General features: G+C 42.9%; 1 protein-coding gene across 6 annotated transcripts in view; it reads left to right on the top strand.

Annotated features, from left to right (window-relative positions):
• The window catches only part of MCC (MCC regulator of WNT signaling pathway), a 481,477-nt gene that overhangs the window by 182,920 nt on the left and 274,609 nt on the right, over nt 1-23,948 (top strand). Inside the window, exon 1 of one of the 6 annotated variants that reach the window (XM_055387455.2) lies at nt 16,781-17,411. The exons of 4 other annotated variants lie outside the window; for them this stretch is intronic. In XM_055387455.2, the coding sequence (XP_055243430.1) occupies nt 17,355-17,411 (57 nt within the window). In that variant the 5' untranslated portion in view covers nt 16,781-17,354. Of the gene's footprint in view, nt 1-16,780; nt 17,412-23,948 lie in introns of those variants that run through there. One more of the 6 variants, XM_004042362.5, reaches the window with a different exon arrangement.

Raw genomic sequence — 23,948 nt, 5'->3', positions numbered from 1 at the left:
CATAAAATATAACTTGTAGAATGACATTACGGAAAACTGTACTTTGGAGAAAAATCGCTGGGCTAGAGTATATGGAATGCTTTGGAGTCATATCATTGAGCTATAGTAACCGAAATGTAAGGTGACAAGTCCTGGGAAAGGTGCTGCTAAGTGGTAAAAGTGGAGAGCAAGTGGGGACGAAAGGACTACATGACTGGAAGAGAAGATGAAGGAAGGGGAACTGAAAATGACTCCAAACTTATTAGACTGGAAACTATGATTCCATTTACACAAATTTGTAAGCTGCAATTAAAGTTGGTTTTTGGTGGAAGGTGACAAATTCTGTTTTAAACATGGTTTTATAGGGATGACAGAACTTAGCAAGAGTGTCTGGTTGTCACATAAAGAATATTAACTGGAGCACAGGTAAGAGTAGCTGGAGATGCCAATTTAAAAGGATTTGCTTAGAAGGGGAAGTCTGAGCTCATGTGATAATCATGCAAAAAAACTGAGGATGGCTGGGAGAGGGAAGCTGTCTTATCAAAGTAGGCAGGAGCCCATTCTTCATGCCTCAGCCTGTCCCTGTAGGAAATCCCTACCATAGCAGTCCATCCATGGGCACTTCATGAACTCAAAGGCTAGGAAGGTGGCTTTCCCAGCCTGTGCCTCAGACCTTCCTTCACCCCTCAGCTTGATACAATACCAGGTTAACTGACTCCTTTATTATTAAGTATATGAGGCATCATATCATACTGATTTTTTTTTTTTTTTGCCCCTTTTGGGTAGCTGCCGTAACATTCTAGCTAAGAGACAGTAATGGAATGATGCTGTTTTAGCCCAAACAGCTCCAGAAATAACAGTGGCAGGCATTTGGAATTCATTTAATTTAAGCATGTTCTCCAAATTTTACTAGATCTATTTTTATGCATCTATTTAAAATACTTTTTTTGTTTTCCTCTCCAGGAAATTGACCATATGCAGGTACTCCTGGGAGGACTTAAAACTTTTTTTTTTAACTTCCTTGGATTTCCAAATCTCTAATCTCCACTGATTAATTTTCCTTTCCATAGAAAATGTGATATAGTTTAAAGAAATTTGGAGAACAAATGAGCAAAACTTTTTGAAAGATACTCTGAATATTGACAATGACACAGATACTAAGTTTTAGGCTCGAAAATATCTAATCAGACAGTGAAGGGGTTTTTGATGCATTACATGATGCTTGCATAAAGTAGTGAATCTCAAATCATTATCAAATCCCCACTGATAATGTCAGAGATGTTGATGCCAAATGACTGTGGGTTATTAGGATGCCTAGGCTGGGTGTGAAGCAGTCTGTAAATGTAACTAATGAGACAGACAAACACCACGGGGGTGCTTTCTTTGCTTGAGTTATATTTGCAGTTGGAGAAGGTTGGGTTTTTGTTTGTTTTTTCTGTATGTGAGATGTAATCTGGAAATAGTCTTCAAGTAGTTCTTTTCTTAGCCAGTTTTAAACATAGACTAACCAAATTACCTACTGCATCCCAACTATTTTTTAGTAGTAAGTCACTGGGTCTAAAGCAGTGTAGCTGACTTCATGAACAATAAGGTGAAGACCTGGCCATGATGGGACAGACTTCAGTGAGCAGTTTTAGGAGGGGTCAACCATGCTAACAGCCCAGATTCTCTAATCCTTGCCGAGGTGCTTCTACTAGCTTGACTGAAGGGACATAGTAAAGGAAGAAAAGCTCAGAAGTACAAGTAGAGACTCTGGTTCAAGATCTGATTCTCATAGTTTACTAGTAGTAAGGCTTTGGGCAACATACTTCCCAAAAGTTACCTCCAGGCCAGTGTGGTGGCTCAAGCCTGAAAACCTAGCACTTTGGGAGGCCGAGGCGGGTGGATCACCTGAAGTCAGGAGTTCGAGACCAGCCTGGCCAATGTGGTGAAACCCCGTCTCTACTAAAAATACAAACAAATTAGCTGGGCGTAGTGGCTGGCGACTGTAATCCCAGCTACTTGGGAGGCTGAGGCAGGGGAATCACTTGAACCTGGGAGGCGGAGGTTGCAGTGAGCTGAGATTGCGCCATTGCCTGGGTGACAGAGTGAGACTCTGTCTCAAAAAAAAAAAGTTATCTCCATATGCTCTCTCAGTGTTTTCACTTCCTACACACCATTCAATCCACACTCGTCTAATTTCTATCACCACCACTTAATGACATTGATTCTCTCAAGGTCCCTAGTAATCTCCAAAGCCAGATGACACTTCTTCATTGTCAGCTTTCTTAAACTCTCAGCAGCATCCCACACAGGTTACCACTGTCCTTCTTAAAACATGATACAGTTTTCAGTTTTTCTGTTCTTCTCTGGATGTTCTTTCTTATGATTCTATTTACAGAAATCTGTAAGCTGCAATTAAAGTTGGTTTTGGTGGAAGGTAATTTCTATCCAACCTGAAAGAATTAAGGATCTCAAGGATAAGTCCTGGGACTGCATTATTACTCACTCTCTCCCTTGGTGACCTCATATGTTCTCATGACCTTCAACATCAACTATAATCTATATGCCAATAAGTTCCAAATCATGACCATTTGCTGGAGTCTCTCATGAATCCAAGATGCATATATGCAACTGCTATTGACATCCCCTTAGATGTCAAATAGGAATCTCAGATTTAACACATCCAACATGGAACACTTGATTTCCTCTGCGAAACTTGGTCCTTCCCCACACCAACCCAAAAACTGGTAGTCATCCTTGATTCCTATCTTTCTCTCATTACCTGTATCCAGTCATTCACTGAATCCTGGTCAGTTTTACCTAAAAAATACATCTCAAGTCCATTTCTTACCATCTCCATTGATTTCACCGAGTTCTAAGCCACAAACATCCTCTTACCTGGACCACTGCAATAGCCTTTAACAGGTTTCCTTGCCTTACTTTTATGGCACTTCAACCCAGTTTTTACACAGAAGGAATAATTATCTTGATTTAACTTGTTGATTTTGAAGATTTGTACACATACAATTGGACAGAGAGTAGCATGAATTCCCACATACCTATCACTGAGCTATAGTAGTTATCAATTCATCATTACAGTTTGTTTCATCAATAACCCTGTCTTCCCACCTCCTCTAGTACTTTGACATGAATCCCAGACATCATGTCATTTTACCCCTAAATATTTTAATATATCTCTAAAATACAGGATTCTTTTTCTTTAAATGTAACCACAAGACCATTAACACATCTAAAAATATTAATAATTTCTTAACATCATGAAATATCCAAAAATTATATTTCTGAATACTGTATAATATGTAATTTTCACAATTCATAATTTTTTATAGTTACTTTGTTTGAATCAGGATCTCAACAAAGTCCACATATTGCCATTGGTCAATATGTCTTTGAGTCTCTTTTAATATGCAGAGTTTTTCTTTTGGTGATTTCTCACTTGCTTACTTCCCTTTTTCCCTTTGCATTTTATTTGATGAAGAAACCACATTGTTTTGTCTAGTAGAGTTATTTGGGGTTTTTTTGTGGTTAATGTAACATTTCTTCATGTAAAAACTGCTAAGGTGGCTCTGTAGGTGGTAATGTTTTCTTCCATCAGAAATCATGTGTCTGGCTGTATGTCCTTTTGTAATGTTCGTAGCCATTATGCTAAATACTTAAATCTATTAATTCATTAAGGGTTGCAAAACAGGGATATTTTGTCAATTCTTAATTTATTAGCAGCGATACTTGTATGAGGGAGGAACTGTCCTTGGTTTTTACTTTTTAGGTTACCTAGTGGTAAAGCTTGTGAAGACATAGATTTACCTTTTAAAAATGTAAACTGGATCATGTCTTTGCCCTGCAGAAAGTCTTCCTGTGGCATCTTCATGCACACAGGGAAATGTGTAGTCTATACATATTCTGCACGATTTGGCTCTGACATGATCTTTTTCATCATGTTCCATCACTGCTAGTAAACTATTAGAATGAGCTTAAATTTCAATTAAATAAAAACTTGAAGTTTATTAAAATGTATTAAAAAGGTGAAGCCCTTTGTTGCCCTAGGCTTTTTGCCCTTACTGTTCCCTCTGCCTGTCCACCCTTCCCTCACTTTTTGCCTAGTTGGCTCCTTCTTTACCTACATGCTGAAATGTCATCTCTGCATAGAGGCCTTCTCTGACCTGTTCACTTAAGGGTCCTACTCTCCCCTATCATAGCTCCTGTTTAATTCCTTTATAGCATCCAACACAAACTACAACTATCTTTTTTCTTTTCTTTGAGATGGAGTTTCGCTCTTGTTGCCCTATAACTATCTTTTTTTCTTTTCTTTTGTTTGAGATGGAGTTTTGCTCTTGTTGCCCAGGCTGGGGTGCAATGGCGTGATCTCGGCTCGCCACAACCTCTGCCTCCTGTGTTCAAGCGACTCTCCTGCCTCAGCCTCCCAAGTAGCTGGGATTACAGGCATGCGCCACCACACCTGGCTAATTTTGTATTTTTAGTAGAGATGAGGTTTCTCCATGTTGGTCAGGCTGGTCTTGAACTCCCGACCTCGGGTGACCCACCCACCTTGGCCTCCCAAAGTGCTGGGATTACAGGCGTGAGCCACCATGCCCAGCCTGTAACTATCTCTTTAAAGGTACTTATTAATCATTTCCCATCAAGAGTGCTAGCTCTGTGAAAGCAGGGATCTTTTCCATCCCATACACCACTGAATCTCAGGGCACATGCAGGACAATATCTAGCACACAGTGGGTGCTTTACTTTTTCTGAATGAACACCACAAACTTGCCGACCCTACATATCCTCATCTATATGAATGGGATGCAGGGATGAGCTAGGTAACTACAGAATTCCTTGCAGGTTGTCCATGTTTTTCTCTGAGGACATAGAGATGAGGATACAGATCATTCATTGCAATGCTTCCTGAGTTCTTCATGTTGTAGTTCCTTGAGCAAATGATGTCCGTTATGGGGCAGGCCATTGAGGCTGGTAAGAGGCTCCCAAACCAGGACCTGAGAGAGGAGCTGGTCCGGTAATTGATCAGAAGGCCACAGGAGTTTGGATAGGGAGAGCATTTCTGGAGTCACAGCGGTGGGAGAGTGGGGTGAGCTTATAGATTTAGGGCAGGAAATTCTTTGGAGTATGTACTTTGAGGGCTCCCTAATTTTTATGATCCTCAAGGACTCAAAGGACTGGGACTTCCTGAGTCTCCATAGGGTTCTGAAATCCCCCTATGCCCTCAAAATTCACTTTCTTCAGGAAATCCCACCAATTTAAGAATTATTTCAAAGCATTCTCCTTTTACAATATAAACACTCTGGGCATGGTTGAGAAGATTATTCACATGTGTGTGAATTAGTTTAACCAGACTGCTTTCAACCTAAAATCTGAGGTATCAGCGTTTTGTTTAGCTTGAGATAGTCAATGGAGAAGGGGACAATTTTAGAGTTTGGGTACTCTTGTGGGCTGGAGGACAGGCTTCCTCAGCACAGTGGACTGCTGGGGTAGGCAAGGATGGCTGGGGCACCCCAGGGGTAGAGACAGTGGACCAGGCCAACTAGTTCCAAGGTTTTCAGTTTTCCTAGTGCTAGAGGTTCAGGGTTTTTTCCTCAGGATTGCTTCAGTTAACCTGATGTTTATCACCAGTAGAGGGTACAGACCAGACCCAGAATAGAGTTTCTGCCATGTAGAGATTCACTGAAGTCGGCAGCCATACACAGAGAGGCCAGACTGCTCTAACAGCAGAAAGGTGATGCCAGTGTGCCCACAGCATGGTGTTGGTGCACAGCCTCATCCAGTCATGCCCAGGGCAGCTTCCACTTACCTAGAAATGTTCCCAGGACTGCTGCTGCCTCTTCTCATCCCAGGGACCAGATGAGAAGAGACTGGGCTTTAGAGAAGACAAGGCCTCAGGAAGGAGAGGAACCCAAGCACCAGGCTATTGCCTGATTGCAAAGCAGGTTTTCCTCCTTCTCCCAGACCTGCTCCCTCATCTTGATAAATTCCCCTGCCACCTCCTGCCCACACCTCTCCATAGGAGCTTAATCCCTGCTGAAGCAGGAGGACTTGGAGAAGCTTTCTTGGAGAGATCATGTTAAGGCAGCCACAGTATAACAGGATTTGTAGTCATGTAGAGTTATACACTTGGTAAACGCTGGCAAGCTCGAATTGTGAAACCTTTTTCTTATAGCCTGAAACCTACTTGGGGCTTTATTCTTTGGTGTGTTGAGAAGACATGATGAGTTGGTCTATATGTTTCTACGTTCTTATAATATTGACCCAGTTGCATTCTTGTTCAAAGCAGTATCTTAGCTTTCTTGATAGCAGAGATCCAAGACAATGAGGTGAAAAAAAAATCGTAAGACATTTAAATTACCACCAACAAAAATCATTTCATGGAATTTTAGATTATAAGAAAACCAATCTAGACTCCCTCAATGCAAGAAGCCCTACTCTTTTTTTTTTTTTTTTTTTTTTTTTTTGTGATGGAGTCTCACTCTGTTGCCCAGGCTGGAGTGCAGTAGTGTGATCTCGGCTCGGTTCACTGCAACCTCTGCCTCCCGGGTTCAAGCGATTCTCCTGCCTCAGCCTCCTGAGTATCTGGGATTATAGGTGTGTGCCACCACGCCCAGCTAATTTTTGTATTTTTAGTAGAGACGGGGGTTTCACCATGTTGGTCAGTCTGCTCTCGAACTGGTGACCTCGTGATCTGCCTGTGTCGGCCTCCCAAAGAGCTGGGATTACAGGTGTGAGCCACTGCATCCGGCCTGGAAGCCCTACTCTTTACATGCAATGGGGTTCAGCATGTCCCACCTATACTTGAACAATTTCAGGAGTGGGGATCACAACTACTTATTCCCTTGCATTGACAGGCATTTCTCTGTCTAACTTTCCTTGAGTCAGAATCTGATTACAAATTATCATTAGTCTTCGTTTCCCCCTCACAATTACAAAGAGGAAGTTAGTTTACTCGTCAAATAAGTATTAGTTATTATATCTCTGAATTCTTGTCTTCCCTACTGTGTACACTCTCTAGTTCTCTTGTTTCTGTTCTCCTAGGAAGAAGTATCAGCATCCCCTCCTATCCAAGCCTACTCCAAAGCTAATCTCATAGTTTTTGTCCTTGACACCTGCTCCCCTTTTCTCCCTTTTTAGGAGCTTTGCTCCATCTCCTGGTTTCCCTTAACTCCAGCCGACAAATACACCCATTCTACTCTCTATTCAACATTGCTTATCTACTCCAAAAGATAGTCTCATCTCCCATTTTCCTGTCAACATAAAATTTATGGAAAGAATTGTGCATGGTCACTACCCCCAGTTTCTCCTCACTCCCTATGGTAATTTATCTGCCTTCTTTCTCCTCAGCTTTATAGGAATCTATCTTTGAAGGACAGTAATGTCTTTGAAATGACCTTATCAGTCAGTAGGCTTCTCTACCCTCTGTAGCATATAATATTGATGCTGCTCCTCCTTCTGCCTTGGCATCTTCCTTAGACTCCCACATGCAGAGGTCTCCTGGTTATCTTCCCATTTCCCTAATTGACCTTCTGTATCATTTCCTCTTTTATTCTTTGGCCTCCATAAAAACAAAACAAAACAGCGTTCCTTAAGGTAGTATCCTTAGACCACTTTTCTTTTCACTGTCCTCTCTTCCTAGGCAAATTTACCTGATTTCACGGTTTTATTTATTATTCTAACAGAGATAACCTCGAACCTCCATCTCCAGCTCAACCCTGACTTATCTCCATAATTCCATTTCAAGCTCCTGCTGAACATCTCCATTTGAATATCCTGATGCCACCTCAAACTCATGATACCACAAACCTAATTTCCTTCCAAAGCTATTTATTCTCTGGAATTCCTAATTTTGTTGAGGACATTACCTTAACCCCAATCAGCCAAGTTCTAGATCTACAAGTCGTTTTTAAGCTCTCCTATTTTCTCCACAATTTCCATCTACTTTCTTTCTGTCTGTCCCCTCCTGTCTTATTTCCATTGTCCCTTCTTTTTTTTTTTTTTGAGACAGAGTCACTCTGTCACCCAGGCTGGAGTGCAGTGGCACGATCTTGACGCACTGCAACATCTGCCTCCTGGTTCAAGTGGTTCTCGTGCCTCAGCCTCCTGAGTAGCTGGGACTACAGCTGGGACTACATGGTGCACACCACTATGCCTGGCTAAGTTTAGTATTATTATTATTTTTTTTTGAGATGGTGTCTCACTCTGTTGCCCAGGCTGGAGTGCAGTGGTGCGGTCTGGGCGTACTGCAACCTCCATCTCCCAGGTTCAAGCGATTCTCCTTCTCAGCCTCCCGAGTAGCTGGGATTACAGGCACCTGCCACCATGCCCAGCTAATTTTTTGTATTTTTAGTAGAGACAGGGTATCACCATGTTGGCCAGCCTGGTCTCAAACTCTTGACCTCATGATCCTAGTAGAGACAGGGTTTTACCATGTTGGCTAGGCTGGATCTTGAATTCCTGACCTCAAGTGATCTGCCTGCCTCAGCCTCCCAAATGCTGGGATTACAGGCATGAGCCACCATGCCAGCCGTCCCTTCTTAATTCAGGCCCTTTTAACCTCTTGCTGAACTGTCTTGATAGTACAATTGGCATGTTCATTTCCCACTTTCAACCTACTACATCTGCTGCTGCCAGATTGTGGTGGAGTTGAATCTTATGTAAAGTATAAGTACTGAAGTATTCAAGTCATTGTTTATGAAGAAAATCTCATACAATCAACATTACCCTTGAAAATGCCTTATATTGTCTATAAAGTAGAATCTACAGACACTGCTTCTCAGTAAGTTCAACACTGCTAGTTTTTCCTCCACTTTTGGAACAGATTACTTTTCTTTTGGTTGAACACCAGATGAAGTCATCTGCTTGGTTTTAGGGGTGGAGTCGTATGAAAAATATGTATCTTTAAACACCAGAATCACATTCAACACTAGCCTATTTGAGTTCATATTAGTTACTCATGAGTGTGATTTAAATCTACTGGAATATCTAAAAGCACAGCTCTGATCTCCAGTATTTCTATGCTAAAAAACCTTTAGTGGCTCTCCATTGCCTATTGAGAAGGCCCATTTCTTTAACATGGCACTTAAAACTGTTCACTATCTGACACCAATCCCCCTTTCTCACCCAGCTTATGCTCCAGAATGGAATGCCTGTGATCCCCATGCCCGCTCTGCACATTCCAGTCTCCATCCATACTTTCTCTCACAGTGGCCTAGAACGCTTTCCCCTTACTTCCCATCTCTGCTGGGCTCAGCCATTCTTCACAGGTCAACTCACATGCTGCCTCTTCTAAGATTCCTTCACAGAGTCTTCTCTCCAGAGCCTGTCCAGCCAAAATCATATTTCCCTCCTCTGAACTGCAGTCGCTCCTCATTTGTACTGTGTTTATGGCAAGTATCATTTTCTATCTAGAATTGTCATTTCTGTTCATGTTTTACAAGACTATAAACACCTTCAGGGCAGGGGCAGTGCTTGAATCTTCTTCATAGTTACGTATACACCACCATTTCCAGCTTCAAGCATGCAGTTTTCAACAGATTTCAATGAAAAGATAAACAATGTAGCTTCCCATCTCCTCCCCATGCAGAATGTGCCCTAGTTTGGCAGTGCCCAAGAACTTGGGACCCAGTGCTCTAGAAAGAGCAGCAAACTCTTCCTAATCCCAGCAGCACCTCCATCAGGCAATGAATGAACTCAACAAGAAGGGGGATGGGGGGGAGGAGCCAAGATGGCCGAATAGGATCAGCTCCGGTCTGCAGCTCCCAGTGTGAGCGACGCAGAAGAAGGGTGATTTCTGCATTTCCATCTAAGGTACTGGGTTCATCTCACTAGGGAGTGCCAGACAGTGGGTGCAGGTCAGTGGGTGCGTGCACCGTGCACGAGCCTAAGCAGGGCGAGGCATTGCCTCACCTGGGAAGCGCAAGGGGTCAGGGAGTTCCCTTTCTAAGTCAAAGAAAGAGGTGACAGACGGCACCTGGAAAATCGGGTCACTCCCACCCAAATACTGCGCTTTTCCGACGGGCTTAAAAAACGGCGCACCACGAGATTATATCCTGCACCTGGCTCGGAGGGTCCTACGCCCACGCAGTCTCGCTGATTGCTAGCACAGCAGTCTGAGATCAAACTGCAAGGCGGCAGCGAGGCTGGGGGAGGGGCGCCGCCCTTGCCCAGGCTTGATTAGGTAAACAAAGCAGCTGGGAAGCTCGAACTGGGTGGAGCCCACCACAGCTCAAGGAGGCTTGCCTGTCTCTGTAGGCTCCACCTCTGGGGGCAGGGCACAGACAAACAAAAAGACAGCAGTAACTTCTGCAGACTTAAATGTCCCTGTCTGACAGCTTTGAAGAGAGCAGTGGTTCTCCCAGCACGCAGCTGGAGATCTGAGAACGGGCAGACTGCCTCCTCAAGTGGGTCCCTGACCCCTGACCCCCCAGGCAGCCTAACTGGCCCAGGCAGCCTAACTGGGAGGCACCCCCCAGCAGGGGCACACTGACACCTCACACGGCAGGGTATTCCAACAGACCTGCAGCTGAGGGTCCTGTCTGTTAGAAGGAAAACTAACAAACAGAAAGGACATCCACACCGAAAACCCATCTGTACATCACCATCATCAAAGACCAAAAGTAGATAAAACCACAAAGATGGGGAAAAAACAGAACAGAAAAACTGGAAACTCTAAAACGCAGAGCACCTCTCCTCCTCCAAAGGAACGCAGTCCCTCACCAGCAACGGAACAAAGCTGGATGGAGAATGAGTTTGACGAGCTGAGAGAAGAAGGCTTCAGACGATCAAATTACTCTGAGCTACGGGAGGACATTCAAACCAAAGGCAAAGAAGTTGAAAACTTTGAAAAAAATTTAGAAGAATGTATAACTAGAATAACCAATACAGAGAAGTGCTTAAAGGAGCTGATGGAGCTGAAAACCAAGGCTCGAGAACTACGTGAAGAATGCAGAAGCCTCAGGAGCCGATGCGATCAACTGGAAGAAAGGGTATCAGCAATGGAAGATGAAATGAATGAAATGAAGCGAGAAGGGAAGTTTAGAGAAAAAAGAATAAAAAGAAATGAGCAAAGCCGCCAAGAAATATGGGACTATGTGAAAAGACCAAATCTACGTCTGATTGGTGTACCTGAAAGTGATGGGGAGAATGGAACCAAGTTGGAAAACACTCTGCAGGTTATTATCCAGGAGAACTTCCCCAATCTAGCAAGGCAGGCCAACGTTCAGATTCAGGAAATACAGAGAATGCCACAAAGATACTCCTCGAGAAGAGCAACTCCAAGACACATAATTGTCAGATTCACCAAAGTTGAAACGAAGAAAAAAAGTTAAGGGCAGCCAGAGAGAAAGGTCGGGTTACCCTCAAAGGGAAGCCCATCAAACTAATGGCGGATCTCTCGGCAGAAACCCTACAAGCCAGAAGAGAATGGGGGCCAATATTCAACATTCTTAAAGAAAAGAATTTTCAACCCAGAATTTCATATCCAGCCAAACTAAGCTTCATAAGTGAAGGAGAAATAAAATCCTTTACAGACAAGCAAATGCTGAGAGATTTTGTCACCACCAGGCTGTCCTTACAAGAGCTCCTGAAGGAAGCACTAAACATGGAAAGGAACAACCGGTACCAGCTGCTGCAAAATCATGCCAAAATGTAAAGACCATCGAGACTAAGAAGAAACTGCATCAACTAACGAGCAAAATAACCAGCTAACATCATAATGACAGGATCAAATTCACACATAACAATATTAACTTTAAATGTAAATGGACTAAATGCTCCAATTAAAAGACACAGACTGGCAAATTGGATAGAGTCAAGACCCATCAGTGTGCTGTATTCAGGAAACCCATCTCACGTGCAGAGACACACATAGGCTCAAAATAAAAGGATGGAGGAAGATCTACCAAGCAAATGGAAAACAAAAAAAGGCAGGGGTTGCAATCCTAGTCTCTGATAAAACAGACTTTAAACCAACAAAGATCAAAAGAGACAAAGAAGGCCATTACATAATGGTAAAGGCATCAATTCAACAAGAAGAGCTAACTATCCTAAATATATATGCACCCAATACAGGAGCACCAAGATTCATAAAGCAAGTGCTGAGTGACCTACAAAGAGACTTAGACTCCCACACATTAATAATGGGAGGCTTTAACACCCCACTGTCAACATTAGACAGATCGACGAGACAGAAAGTCAACAAGGATATCCAGGAATTGAACTCAGCTCTGCACCAAGCGGACCTAATAGACATCTACAGAACTCTCCACCCCAAATCAACAGAATATACATTTTTTTCAGCACCACACCACACCTATTCCAAAATTGACCACATACTGGGAAGTAAAGCTCTCCTCAGCAAATGTAAAAGAACAGAAATTATAACAAACTATCTCTCAGACCACAGTGCAATCAAACTAGAACTCAGGATTAAGAATCTCACTCAAAACCGCTCAACTACATGGAAACTGAACAACCTGCTCCTGAATGACTACTGGGTACATAACGAAATGAAGGCAGAAATAAAGTTGTTCTTTGAAACCAACGAGAACAAAGACACAACATACCAGAATCTCTGGGACGCATTCAAAGCAGTGTGTAGGGGGAAATTTATAGCACTAAATGCCCACAAGAGAAAGCAGGAAAGATCCAAAATTGACACCCTAACATCACAATTAAAAGAACTAGAAAAGCAAGAGCAAACACATTCAAAAGCTAGCAGAAGGCAAGAAATAACTGAAATCAGAGCAGAACTGAGGGAAATAGAGACACAAAAAACCCTTCAAAAAATTAATGAATCCAGGAGCTGGTTTTTTGAAAGGATCAACAAAATTGATAGACTGCTAGCAAGACTAATAAAGAAAAAAAGAGAGAAGAATCAAATAGATGCAATAAAAAATGATAAAGGGGATATCACCACCGATCCCACAGAAATACAAACTACCATCAGAGAATACTACAAACACCTCTACGCAAATAAACTAGAAAATCTAGAAGAAATGGATAAATTCCTGGACACATACACTCTCCCAAGACTAAACCAGGAAGAAGTTGAATCTCTGAATAGACCAATAACAGGAGCTGAAATTGTGGCAATAATCAATAGCTTACCAACCAAAAAGAGTCCAGGACCAGACGGATTCACAGCTGAATTCTACCACAGGTACAAGGAGGAACTGGTACCATTCCTTCTGAAATATTCCAATCAATAGAAAAAGAGGGAATCCTCCCTAACTCATTTTATGAGGCCAGCATCATCCTGATACCAAAGCCAGGCAGAGACACAACAAAAAAAGAGAATTTTAGACCAATATCCTTGATGAACATTGATGCAAAAATCCTCAATAAAATACTGGCAAAATGAATCCAGCAGCACATCAAAAAGCTTATCCACCATGATCAAGTGGGCTTCATCCCTGGGATGCAAGGCTGGTTCAATATACGCAAATCAATAAATGTAATCCAGCATATAAACAGAGCCAAAGACAAAAACCACATGATTATCTCAATAGATGCAGAAAAAGCCTTTGACAAAATTCAACAACCCTTCATGCTAAAAACTCTCAATAAATTAGGTATCGATGGGACGTATTTCAAAATAATAAGAGCTATCTATGACAAACTCACAGCCAATATCATACTGAATGGGCAAAAACTGGAAGCATTCCCTTTGAAAACGGGCACAAGACAGGGATGCCCTCTCTCACCACTCCTATTCAACATAGTGTTGGAAGTTCTGGCCAGGGCAATTAGGCAGGAGAAGGAAATAAAGGGTATTCAATTAGGAAAAGAGGAAGTCAGATTGTCCCTGTTTGCAGACGACATGATTGTATATCTAGAAAACCCCATTGTCTCAGCCCAAAATCTCCTTAAGCTGATAAGCAACTTCAGCAAAGTCTCAGGATACAAAATCAATGTACAAAAATCACAAGCATTCTTATACACCAACAACAGACAAACAGAGAGCGAAATCATGAGTGAACTCCCATTCACAATTGCTTCAAAGAGAATAAAATACCTAGGAATCCAACTTACAAGGGACGTGAAGGACGTCTTCAAGGAGAACTACAAACCACTGCTCAAGGAAATAAAAGAGGATACAAACAAATGGAAGAACATTCCATGCTCATGGGTAGGAAGAATCAATATCGTGAAAATGGCCATACTGCCCAAGGTAATTTACAGATTCAATGCCATCCCCATCAAGCTACCAATGACTTTCTTCACAGAATTGGAAAAAACTACTTTCAAGTTCATATGGAACCAAAAAAGAGCCCGCATCGCCAAGTCAATCCTAAGCCAAAAGAACAAAGCTGGAGGCATCACACTACCTGACTTCAAACTATACTACAAGGCTACAGTAACCAAAACAGCATGGTACTGGTACCAAAACAGAGATATAGATCAATGGAACAGAACAGAGCCCTCAGAAATAACGCTGCATATCTACAACTATCTGATCTTTGACAAACCTGACAAAAACAAGCTATGGGGAAAGGATTCCCTATTTAATAAATGGTGCTGGGAAAACTGTCTAGCCATATGTAGAAAGCTGAAACTTGATCCCTTCTTTACACCTTATACAAAAATCAATTCAAGATGGATTAAAGACTTAAACGTTAGACCTAAAACCATAAAAACCCTAGAAGAAAACCTAGGCATTACCATTCAGGACATAGGCATGGGCAAGGACTTCATGTCTAACACACCAAAAGCAATGGCAACAAAAGCCAAAATTGACAAATGGGATCTAATTAAACTAAAGAGCTTCTGCACAGCAAAAGAAACTACCATCAGAGTGAACAGGCAACCTACAAAATGGGAGAAAATTTTCGCAACCTACTCATCTGACAAAGGGCTAATATCCAGAATCTACAATGAACTCAAACAAATTTACAAGAAAAAAAAAACAACCCCATCAAAAAGTGGGCAAAGGACATGAACAGACACTTCTCAAAAGAAGACATTTATGCAGCCAAAAAACACATGAAAAAATGCTCATCATTACTGGCCATCAGAGAAATGCAAATCAAAACCACAATGAGATACCACCTCACACCAGTTAGAATGGCAATCATTAAAAAGTCAGGAAACAACAGGTGCTGGAGAGGATGTGGAGAAATAGGAACACTTTTACACTGTTGGTGGGACTGTAAACTAGTTCAACCATTGTGGAAGTCAGTGTGGCGATTCCTCAGGGATCTAGAACTGGAAATACCATTTGACCCAGCCATTCCATTACTGGGTATATACCCAAAGGACTATAAATCATGCTGCTATAAAGACACATGCACACGTATGTTTATTGTGGCATTATTCACAATAGCAAAGACTTGGAACCAACCCAAATGTCCAACAATGATAGACTGGATTAAGAAAATGTGGCACATATACACCATGGAATACTATGCAGCCATAAAAAATGATGAGTTCATGTCCTTTATAGGGACATGGATGAAATTGGAAATCATCATTCTCAGTAAACTATCACAAGAACAAAAAACCAAACACCGCATATTCTCACTCATAGGTGGGAATTGAACAGTGAGATCACATGGACACAGGAAGGGGAATATCACACTCTGGGGACTGTTGTGGGGTGGGGGGAGGGGGGAGGGATAGCATCGGGAGATATACCTAATGCTAGATGACGAGTTAGTGGGTGCAGCGCACCAGCATGGCACATGTATACATATGTAACTAACCTGCACACTGTGCACATGTACCCTAAAACTTAAAGTATAATAAAAAAAAAAAAAGAAGGGGGATGGGTAAAACGTTATATGCAAATAGTTGCACTCTGCCCCTTCTTAAAGAGCAAAATAAACATGATTTTTTTAAAAGACCATGGAAGTTGACAATACAATGGCTTTTTCACAGAAGGCTTCAGGATATGCCAAGTTCTGTTATTGGGGATGGAGACATTTTGTCCCCATTGTGTAGAAAGAGACTGATGAGGTCTCTTAAGCAATCTCGCAGACCTACTGTTTTGAAGCATCAGAACATTTTTCTGTGCATCTCAAATTCATTGGAACTTTAACTTTGTGGAGAGAAAAATCCTAGTTCCCCTCTTCCCCCATCTCATCTCTCTCCCAATAGACACAGGATGTTTTACCTCGGGAACTCAAAGTTGAAGGGGAGCTCAGATCCCAGGGGTGGACTGGGTATAACAGCCCCTTGAATCTTTTCTGAATCATACTCCACACTCCATAAATACAACTCTACCTCCGCTCAGTTAAGGAAGGTCTGGGGGTTGGGGAGCCTATCTGACATCTTTCAAGGGATGGGGGTTAGGGAGCCTATCTGACATCTTTCAAGGGATGGGGCCTCTATCTTCATTATGGACATGCAGAAAATGTACTCTGCCCCAGTGACAGACAGAGGGAGTTTGACATTGAATTTACACCCGTAGCGTTGACTTTAGACTGATTAGGGAAAATGACTGCCCTGCACCCTTGTAAAATCTTAATGTTCCGTGAGAAGTGCACCGTGCTGTCTGATGTACAGTGTTTAGGTTTGTCTTGACCTTATTAAATCATGGAAAGCGGCTCCTATGAGGGAAGTTTTTTTTTCTTTTTCTTTTTTTTTTTTAATTTCCTGCACGATTATTCAGGTGGCTTTTCCTGTTTCTTCTCCCCCTCCTGGACTCGGGTCCTTAATTACTATTGCAGAGAACTGGAAGGATGCCTGCTCTGCTCTCCCAGCATGGTCTTCTCTTCGGCCTCCAGGCTACTCGCCCCCACCCTTTTCTCCCTCTAGCCCCGCCTCCTCCGCGCACCCCGTGGCCAGCAGCTAGACAGCTGTGTTCAATCAGAAACCACTTACAACTCCAGAAGATTCAAAGGGGAAACTTCGGCGTGAAGTGCAGCTCCGCTCCGGCTCCCCCTAGCTTTCTTTCCTTCTCTGGAATCCGAAGCGCGGATCTTCCTCGCCCCACCGCCCTAGTTTTTTCGGGAGCTCGCCGGTGCCCTCTAGGGTGTCGGCTCGTGCTGGGAGGTGCCCTCCATCCTGGTAATGGGGGGCGGCGAGGCACCGTAGGAGTGGCGAGGCGGCGCCCAGGGTGGCACTGCCCCGGAACGGGGCGCTGGGTGCGCGCGGGAGGGTCCCCGCGCGGGCTCCGCCACTGCCGCAGCTGCGAGCGCGCCGCGCCACCGAGCCTCCTGCAGCAATGGCTCGTCCGTGAAACGCGAGCCACGGCTGCTCCTTTTAAGAGTGCCTGCATTCTCCGTTTGCGCTTCGCAACTGTCCTGGGTGAAAATGGCTGTCTAGACTAAAATGTGGCAGAAGGGACCAAGCAGTGGATATTGAGCCTGTGAAGTCCAACTCTTAAGCTCCGAGACCTGGGGGACTGAGAGCCCAGCTCTGAAAAGTGCATCATGAATTCTGGAGTTGCCATGAAATATGGAAACGACTCCTCGGCCGAGCTGAGTGAGGTAAGAAACAGCTGAGGTCGGGAGCTAGGGTTTCTCGGGCGTTTGCTTTTCCACAAATCCCCCTCCCCTCGACCTCCCCACAGCCCTACACCCTATCCCCCTGTGCTCCCAGTCTGGAGGCAGCGCAATTGAAGATTAATAGATTTTCTGGGTCTTGTTTTAACTTGTAGTGCTACTCAGGAAATGACCTGAACTGGCTTGATATTTCAGTCTGAAATGAGTGGCTTAAAAAAGAAACAACCTCTCACCAAGCCGCGAGGCGTTTTACTCACGACAGTCTGCATCCCCTGTTCCTTCCCACCCGCTTCCACTAATTTATATACACTATTTTATTTCCCTGATCGGTAAAATACACGGACATTCCCTATGAGTTTAAGCCGACGGTAACTAATTTGGTGAGGGTGGTGGTGGTGAGGGGGACGCATTGGATTATTTCATCTCCCACTTGGCTCCCACGTGCGATGCGTTTGGCTACGTTCAGGCAAGGTGGTCTCTTCCCTAGGCTGAGATGAATGACCCGCGGTGGGGAGGGGTCTGGGGAGAAAGCACTTCAAAGCCGCTTTAGAACTTTTATTTCCTGCCCGGGTCTGGACTCCTGAGTCTTTGAGGCAAGCGCATTTGCAATTCCTGGGCTCCCACTGTAACCTATCCACTTGAGTGTTTGAGACCAGCTTTGAAATTAAAGCTACATCAAACACTATGCAAATATGTGAGCGGTAAGATGCCCAAAGCCATCTTTTTTCATGACTTTAGGGATGCTTCGGGCACATCCCTCAAAGCTTTGAATACCTGAAAAGTGATGAGAAGCCCGTAGAACTGGGTGCTGAAAAGAAGAAGTCTGTGTGCTTAGTGTCTACAGCTAGAGGCTTGGTGTCTGTGGGTTTCCCTCTTGGTACCATCACTGAGCCATTTATGGGGGCAAAAGTAACATAAGTAGTCCGTGTTTCTTGAGTATGGCTGAAGAGAGGAAAGAGGAAGAAAAGGAAAACAGTGTAAAAGCAGCCGGAAGGCAGATAATGGTGATGTCAGACTACCAATGGTGAAGGGAAAAATGAAGGGATGGAGCGTGGGGGGGGGGGGGGGGGGTTGTGTGTGAGGGAACACCTGGTGATGGGAAAGAGGGGGGATTAAATGGGGTTCGGGGAAACCTAGGAGGTCTGCCGTCGGGCTGGTGAATGCTATTGGGCCCTGCCTGGTGCTCTTAAGTGTCATGCTGCTGCTGTGCTGTTCCTGCTCCGGTTTGAAATAGCATTTTGAGGTGCTGGCTTAATGAAATAGAGCATTTGCTAATCCTTAACGGCTGTTGCCCTTGTGATGTAGAAGACTCAAGAAATGCTGAGAGTGATAACTTAAAAATGGGAGGTGAGGGAGGAGGCATGAGGATTGAAGTGACTTTTGCCAATTGTATAATTAACGGTCTCAAATCTGAACTAGAACCCAGGGCCCTGCTCCATCACTAACCCTGTTTCAGGAGAAGCCTTTGGTGATCTAAGGTCATTGAAAACCCCAAAACTGAAGGCATTTCTTTTGCAGATACTCTTTGCCAGGCCCGTCACGATGTTTCTGTGCATCAGAGTGCTGTCCAGTAACCTTTGTTTAAATGAATCGCAGACTTAGGAGGAGGGGGCTAGAACCCTGAGTGAAGGAAGAGATGTGAATTGACTTTAGTCCTATTGGCACGTCCTTGAGCACACTGGGTGAGCAGAGAATATGACACTCAGGTGCCACATAAAATTACCCATTTTTTTGCCTAGTTGTATCCACTCCTTAAGTAATCCCCATAAAGCTTGTAGGCAAATGAAAGAGTTGAGAGTGCTTTGTAGTCCCTGCATTGGCTGGAAAACTATTTGAGCAGTATATGACATAATATTGTTCCTAAGGAAATAAGTTCCTTCCTCAGCTATATCCTTTACCAGATGTTCTTTTCTTCTCATCGGTGTCTGCTCATTCATTTTTTGCTTGCTTTCGAGCCAGTTTTAGGTTCCATGATTTAGTTGTACCTCTTTCCAATCAATGTTAGTTATCCTGCAGGTTGAATGGTAGTTATTTTTACTTTTTGCACTTATTTTTTTAATTTTTATTTATTTATTTTTTGGAGACAGAGTCTCACTCTGTCACTCATGCTGGAGTGCAGTGGTGCAATCTCGGCTCACTGCAACCTCTGCCTCCCGGGTTCAAGCGATTCTCTTACCTCAGTCTCCCGAAGAGCTGGAATTACAGGCATGTGCCACTACGCCCAGCTAATTTTTTTATATTTTTAGTAGAGAAGAGGTTTCGCTATGTTGGCCAGGCTGGTCTCAAACTCCTGGCCTAAAGAGATCCACCTGCCTCGGCTTGTACATATTTTAAATTAGAATATGTGTAAAGATAATTTGTAAGGCAAGAGAGTGTGTGGTTCATACCTTGTGGACCCTAAATCTCAGTTCAGTTTAACATGGGCAATAACTTTAGTATTTACCATTTTTCTAATATCCACAGAGCAGTATCCATAGATTCAAATACAATTCGTTTGTATTTCTCACATTAGATCTTTGGTGTAGAGTTTCTATTCCCTGTCATTTTTCTCTTAAACACTAGTTTTCGCTTAATATCTTGTAGGGCAAAGTTGCCATTCACTTTTGATGGTTGAGTCTTCCTCCTCACCTGGAAGCAGAGCTAATAAAACCCCTCAGGGCCCCTTTAGTGCCATCTCTCTGATTGCTCAGGAGCGTCAATGCTGTCTAGAGGTCACTGTGGAGTCAGTTTCAGCCTGATGTTTACTAGGCATTTCAGGGGCAGCAAGAACTCTGAAAAGACCTGCCATTATCCTGGGTATCATAAACAAAATGGCTCTCATTGGTGTTGACTTGCGGGCTTACTCCTTCTGTAAGGGTCCCCTAGCCACAGAAATCATTGACTCTTTGACAGTAATGTTGACACTGACTCTGTAACATCCTGAACTAGAGAGTGAGTTTAATCAATTTCTGGTTGTAATCTGCTGATCCTGTTAGGGACAGCAGCAAGCTTTGGTCAACCACTGAAGTGTTGGCCTCTGCACCTAGTACTCCAGGAATGCTTGGATATTAGGGAGATAGGAGGGATTTGTGTGCGAGGGATACACAATTAGGAGACCTAGGGATGGGTGTTGGGCATGAGGTGTTTTGCATGTGTGAGTACTTCAAAATGGAAAACAGGAAATTCATGAGTGTGTTCCTTTTGTATCTTTAAACAATAGCCATTTAAGATCCTGAGTTGATTACAGCAGATAGTAAAATTGCCTCTATGAACATTCAAACATATTTTTATGTATTTATTGACCATAAATGGCTTATGTCAAGTCTGAACGTTTTTTTTGAAAGCAAAGGAATTCATAGCAGTAACAACAGAAATACAAAAGGAAAATGTAGACGGATAAACTAGTGATTTGTTCTTTTTTCTTGGCTATAGCTGTTCCTGTCATAAAGATTTGAAGGGATTTTTTTTTTTAATTGAGATTACGGAAGGACTTCAACATCAGGCAAATCAAAAGCATTGCAAAAACTAAATGTTTGAATTCAACCTCTCTCCCCCATGATCAAGAAGCCGATTGGCCACACTTTAAGCAGCATTAAATTCTCCCGAAATCTGCCAAGGGACAGCTCTGGCATATTCTTCGTGGTCGTGACTTTTAGATCAGCAGTTAGCTCTATTGGTCTTGGTTAAATTTGTGGGGCCAGTATGTAGTTAAATCTTGTTAAATAATCCCAGGTACCTGGAAGGAAGATATCTTAAGGTTTAGCAATATTAGGGTAAAACTTGACTTTACTCATTCTTGCAGAGTAGTTGTCTGCTTGATCTGGTTGTCTGGTAGACAGTTGCCTATTTATGTACAAAAATAAAAATTTATTTTTAAAAAATGTGTCCCTTGGCAATCATAACCTCTGGAGATGAAAAAATATTCTTACTCAAAGAATTTGTACAAAGCAATCAACTTAAACTCTTTGCCTTTTAAACATTATTTAAACAATGGACAGACAAAATTCTGCATCACTATTTACTTGGAAACATTGGATGCCCCTGGAAATCATATTTCCCTTACTTTCTTCTTAGATCTTCATTCAAATCATTTTGTATCAGATCATTCCACTTCTGAATTAGGCCATAGAGGCAACTCTCCATGCTTTCACCATTTGCGTGTTGAGTAACTCCTGAAATGCCACCTCTTCATTGATGCTCTAATTAAGAAGGAGAATTGTATAGAAGAAAGTTGTTCTTTACCTAGATTATCTTGTGTGACTATCTCCAAGTGGCCATCTCGCAGCTGTGCTGTTCTTCATCATCAAATTAATTATAAAATATCAGCATTGGAAGGGGCCTGAAAGATCACCTAGTATTCACACACCCTTTTTTGCCTCTTTATACTCCTCTGCCTTTAGAAAATCACACTTCATTGTAATGAGCTGTTGAATGTCTGTCTTAGCCATAGCATTAGCATAAGCGTAAGAAGAGCAGGGTCAAGACCTGGTGCAGAATCCAACAAACTGCTCCAAAATTTAGAGGCTGAAAATAACCATCTTATTTACTCATGGATTTGCAGTTTGGGCAGAGTTCAGGGGGAAGACTTGTTTCAGTGACTACAGCAAGAGGATCTACCTCCAAGATGGCTTAATCATATGAATGGCAAACTAATGTTGCCTGTGAATTGGGAGATCAGCTCAATTCTCTTCAACATGGGCATCCCTATGTGGCTTGGGCTTCCTCTCAGCATGGCAGCTGGGTTCCAAGAAAGAGGAGGTAAAGGTGCCTGTTCTCTTAAAATACGGAAGTGAAACGGGCACAGGATCATTTCTGTGTGTTCTGTTGGTCAAAACAGCTGTTTTCCCAGCCTAGATTAAGGTTAAAGAAGTAAGTAGAAAACACCTCTCCAAGAGGGGTGTAACAAAGAATTTGCAACCAATTTAAACCCACTCCAGAAGCCACAAAATGACAGAGCCTTGTCCAAAACTCTGATTTCTTTCTTTTTTCTTTTCTTTTTTTTTTTTTTTTTTTTTTTTTGAGATGGAGCCTCGCTCTGTTACCCAGGCTAGAGTGCAGTGGCGCAATCTCGGCTCACTGCAACCTGCCTCCCGGGTTCAAGCAATTATCTTGCCTCAGCCTCCTGAGTAGCTGGGATTACAGGCACATGCCACCACTCCCAGCTAATTTTTGTATTTTTAGTAGAGACAGAGTTTCACCGTGTTGGTCAGGCTGGTCTCGAGCTCCTGATCTTGTGATCCATCTACCTCAGCCTCCCAAAGTGTTGGGATTGTAGGCGTGAACCATCGCACCTACCTTAAAACCCTGACTTCTTAATTCCCAATGCCTGGCAATGGTTTTTAGTTTTTTGTTTTGTTTTGCTTTATAGCTATTCATTTTGTGGTTTGTAATAACTCTGAATCACATTTTCTAAGCACTTCCCAGATATTGACATGCTTGTCTAAAACTCTGAGGTGCCTTCTGTTATTCCCATGTTACAGGTTTAGAAATTACGGCATAAGAAGGGGGAAAAGCATATCGAAACTACACAGACTGTAAAAGGTGGAGTCAAGATTTGTGCCCAGGTAGTCTTTCTCCAGAGCACACACAGAGGAATCCATGTGTACATTAATTCCTTTCATTAGCTTCTGTTACTGCCCTCAGCTTTTGATCACATGTTCCAAGGAGGTAGTATTCTATTTTAATGAGCCTGTTTAACTTGATTTGTATTGTAATCCCTATGCAATACCCAGATATTTTGATAAAAATGAAATGATATGATTAGAGTAAAGGGATATAGTCACTGCCATAGCCTCCAAGTGGTGGAGGAATTCAAAGCATTGACTTTCCAGAGCCCTAAAAGCAGATTCGTCGATAAGGAATAGTTGTGATTCTCATTCATTGGGGGTTGGGAGAGAGACTTCTATTTTTTTTCACTGCAAGGAAGGTGGAATATTACAACCTGTGACCCACTACCTGTGTATTCAGAGGCATCTCAGAGGTTGATGTTACAATACTTGAGGTGCCAGAAAGAGAAGAATAAAACTTTAAATATCTTAAGAATTAGGGCTTTCCCACCCCTGCAGGCAGGGCTTTAAGTTCCTTCTACAGTTGGCCAAATCCCTGTGGGGCTGCAGAGTGCCGAGGCTTGGGGAGAAAGCCAAAGGGGCCCAGTGAAGTTAGTGGCCACGGCTGCATGGCAAGGCAGCAGCTGACAGCCAGGTCTTGCAGAAGCACATGCTGAACATGACATTGAGGTCCTAAGTCAAACGCGGTGGATAAGGTGCAGTAGATCAAGCCACAGAGATGGTTCGTTTGGCTGGAACCAGGTGGAAGACAAGAAAAAGGAGAACGTGATATGAACAGAGAAGTTACTCAAAGACCAGGTAGGTGATCAGAACTGAGATGGCCACAGACCTGGAAGCAGGGAGAGAAGCTTGATTCTGAGGAAGTGCTTTGACCAATTGGGAAGCTTTTAAGTCCCAAGACTTCTTATCTTAAGGAAGCACCTTAGAGATAGTTGCTACCAATTGGAGATGCCAGAACCTTGAGTGGGCACACTTA

Source organism: Gorilla gorilla, chromosome 4, assembly GCF_029281585.2.
Source record: "Gorilla gorilla gorilla isolate KB3781 chromosome 4, NHGRI_mGorGor1-v2.1_pri, whole genome shotgun sequence".
NCBI classification, from domain to species: Eukaryota; Metazoa; Chordata; class Mammalia; order Primates; family Hominidae; genus Gorilla; species Gorilla gorilla.
Note: the sequence above shows the minus strand (reverse complement) of the source record. Positions and strands in the feature narration are given on the sequence as shown.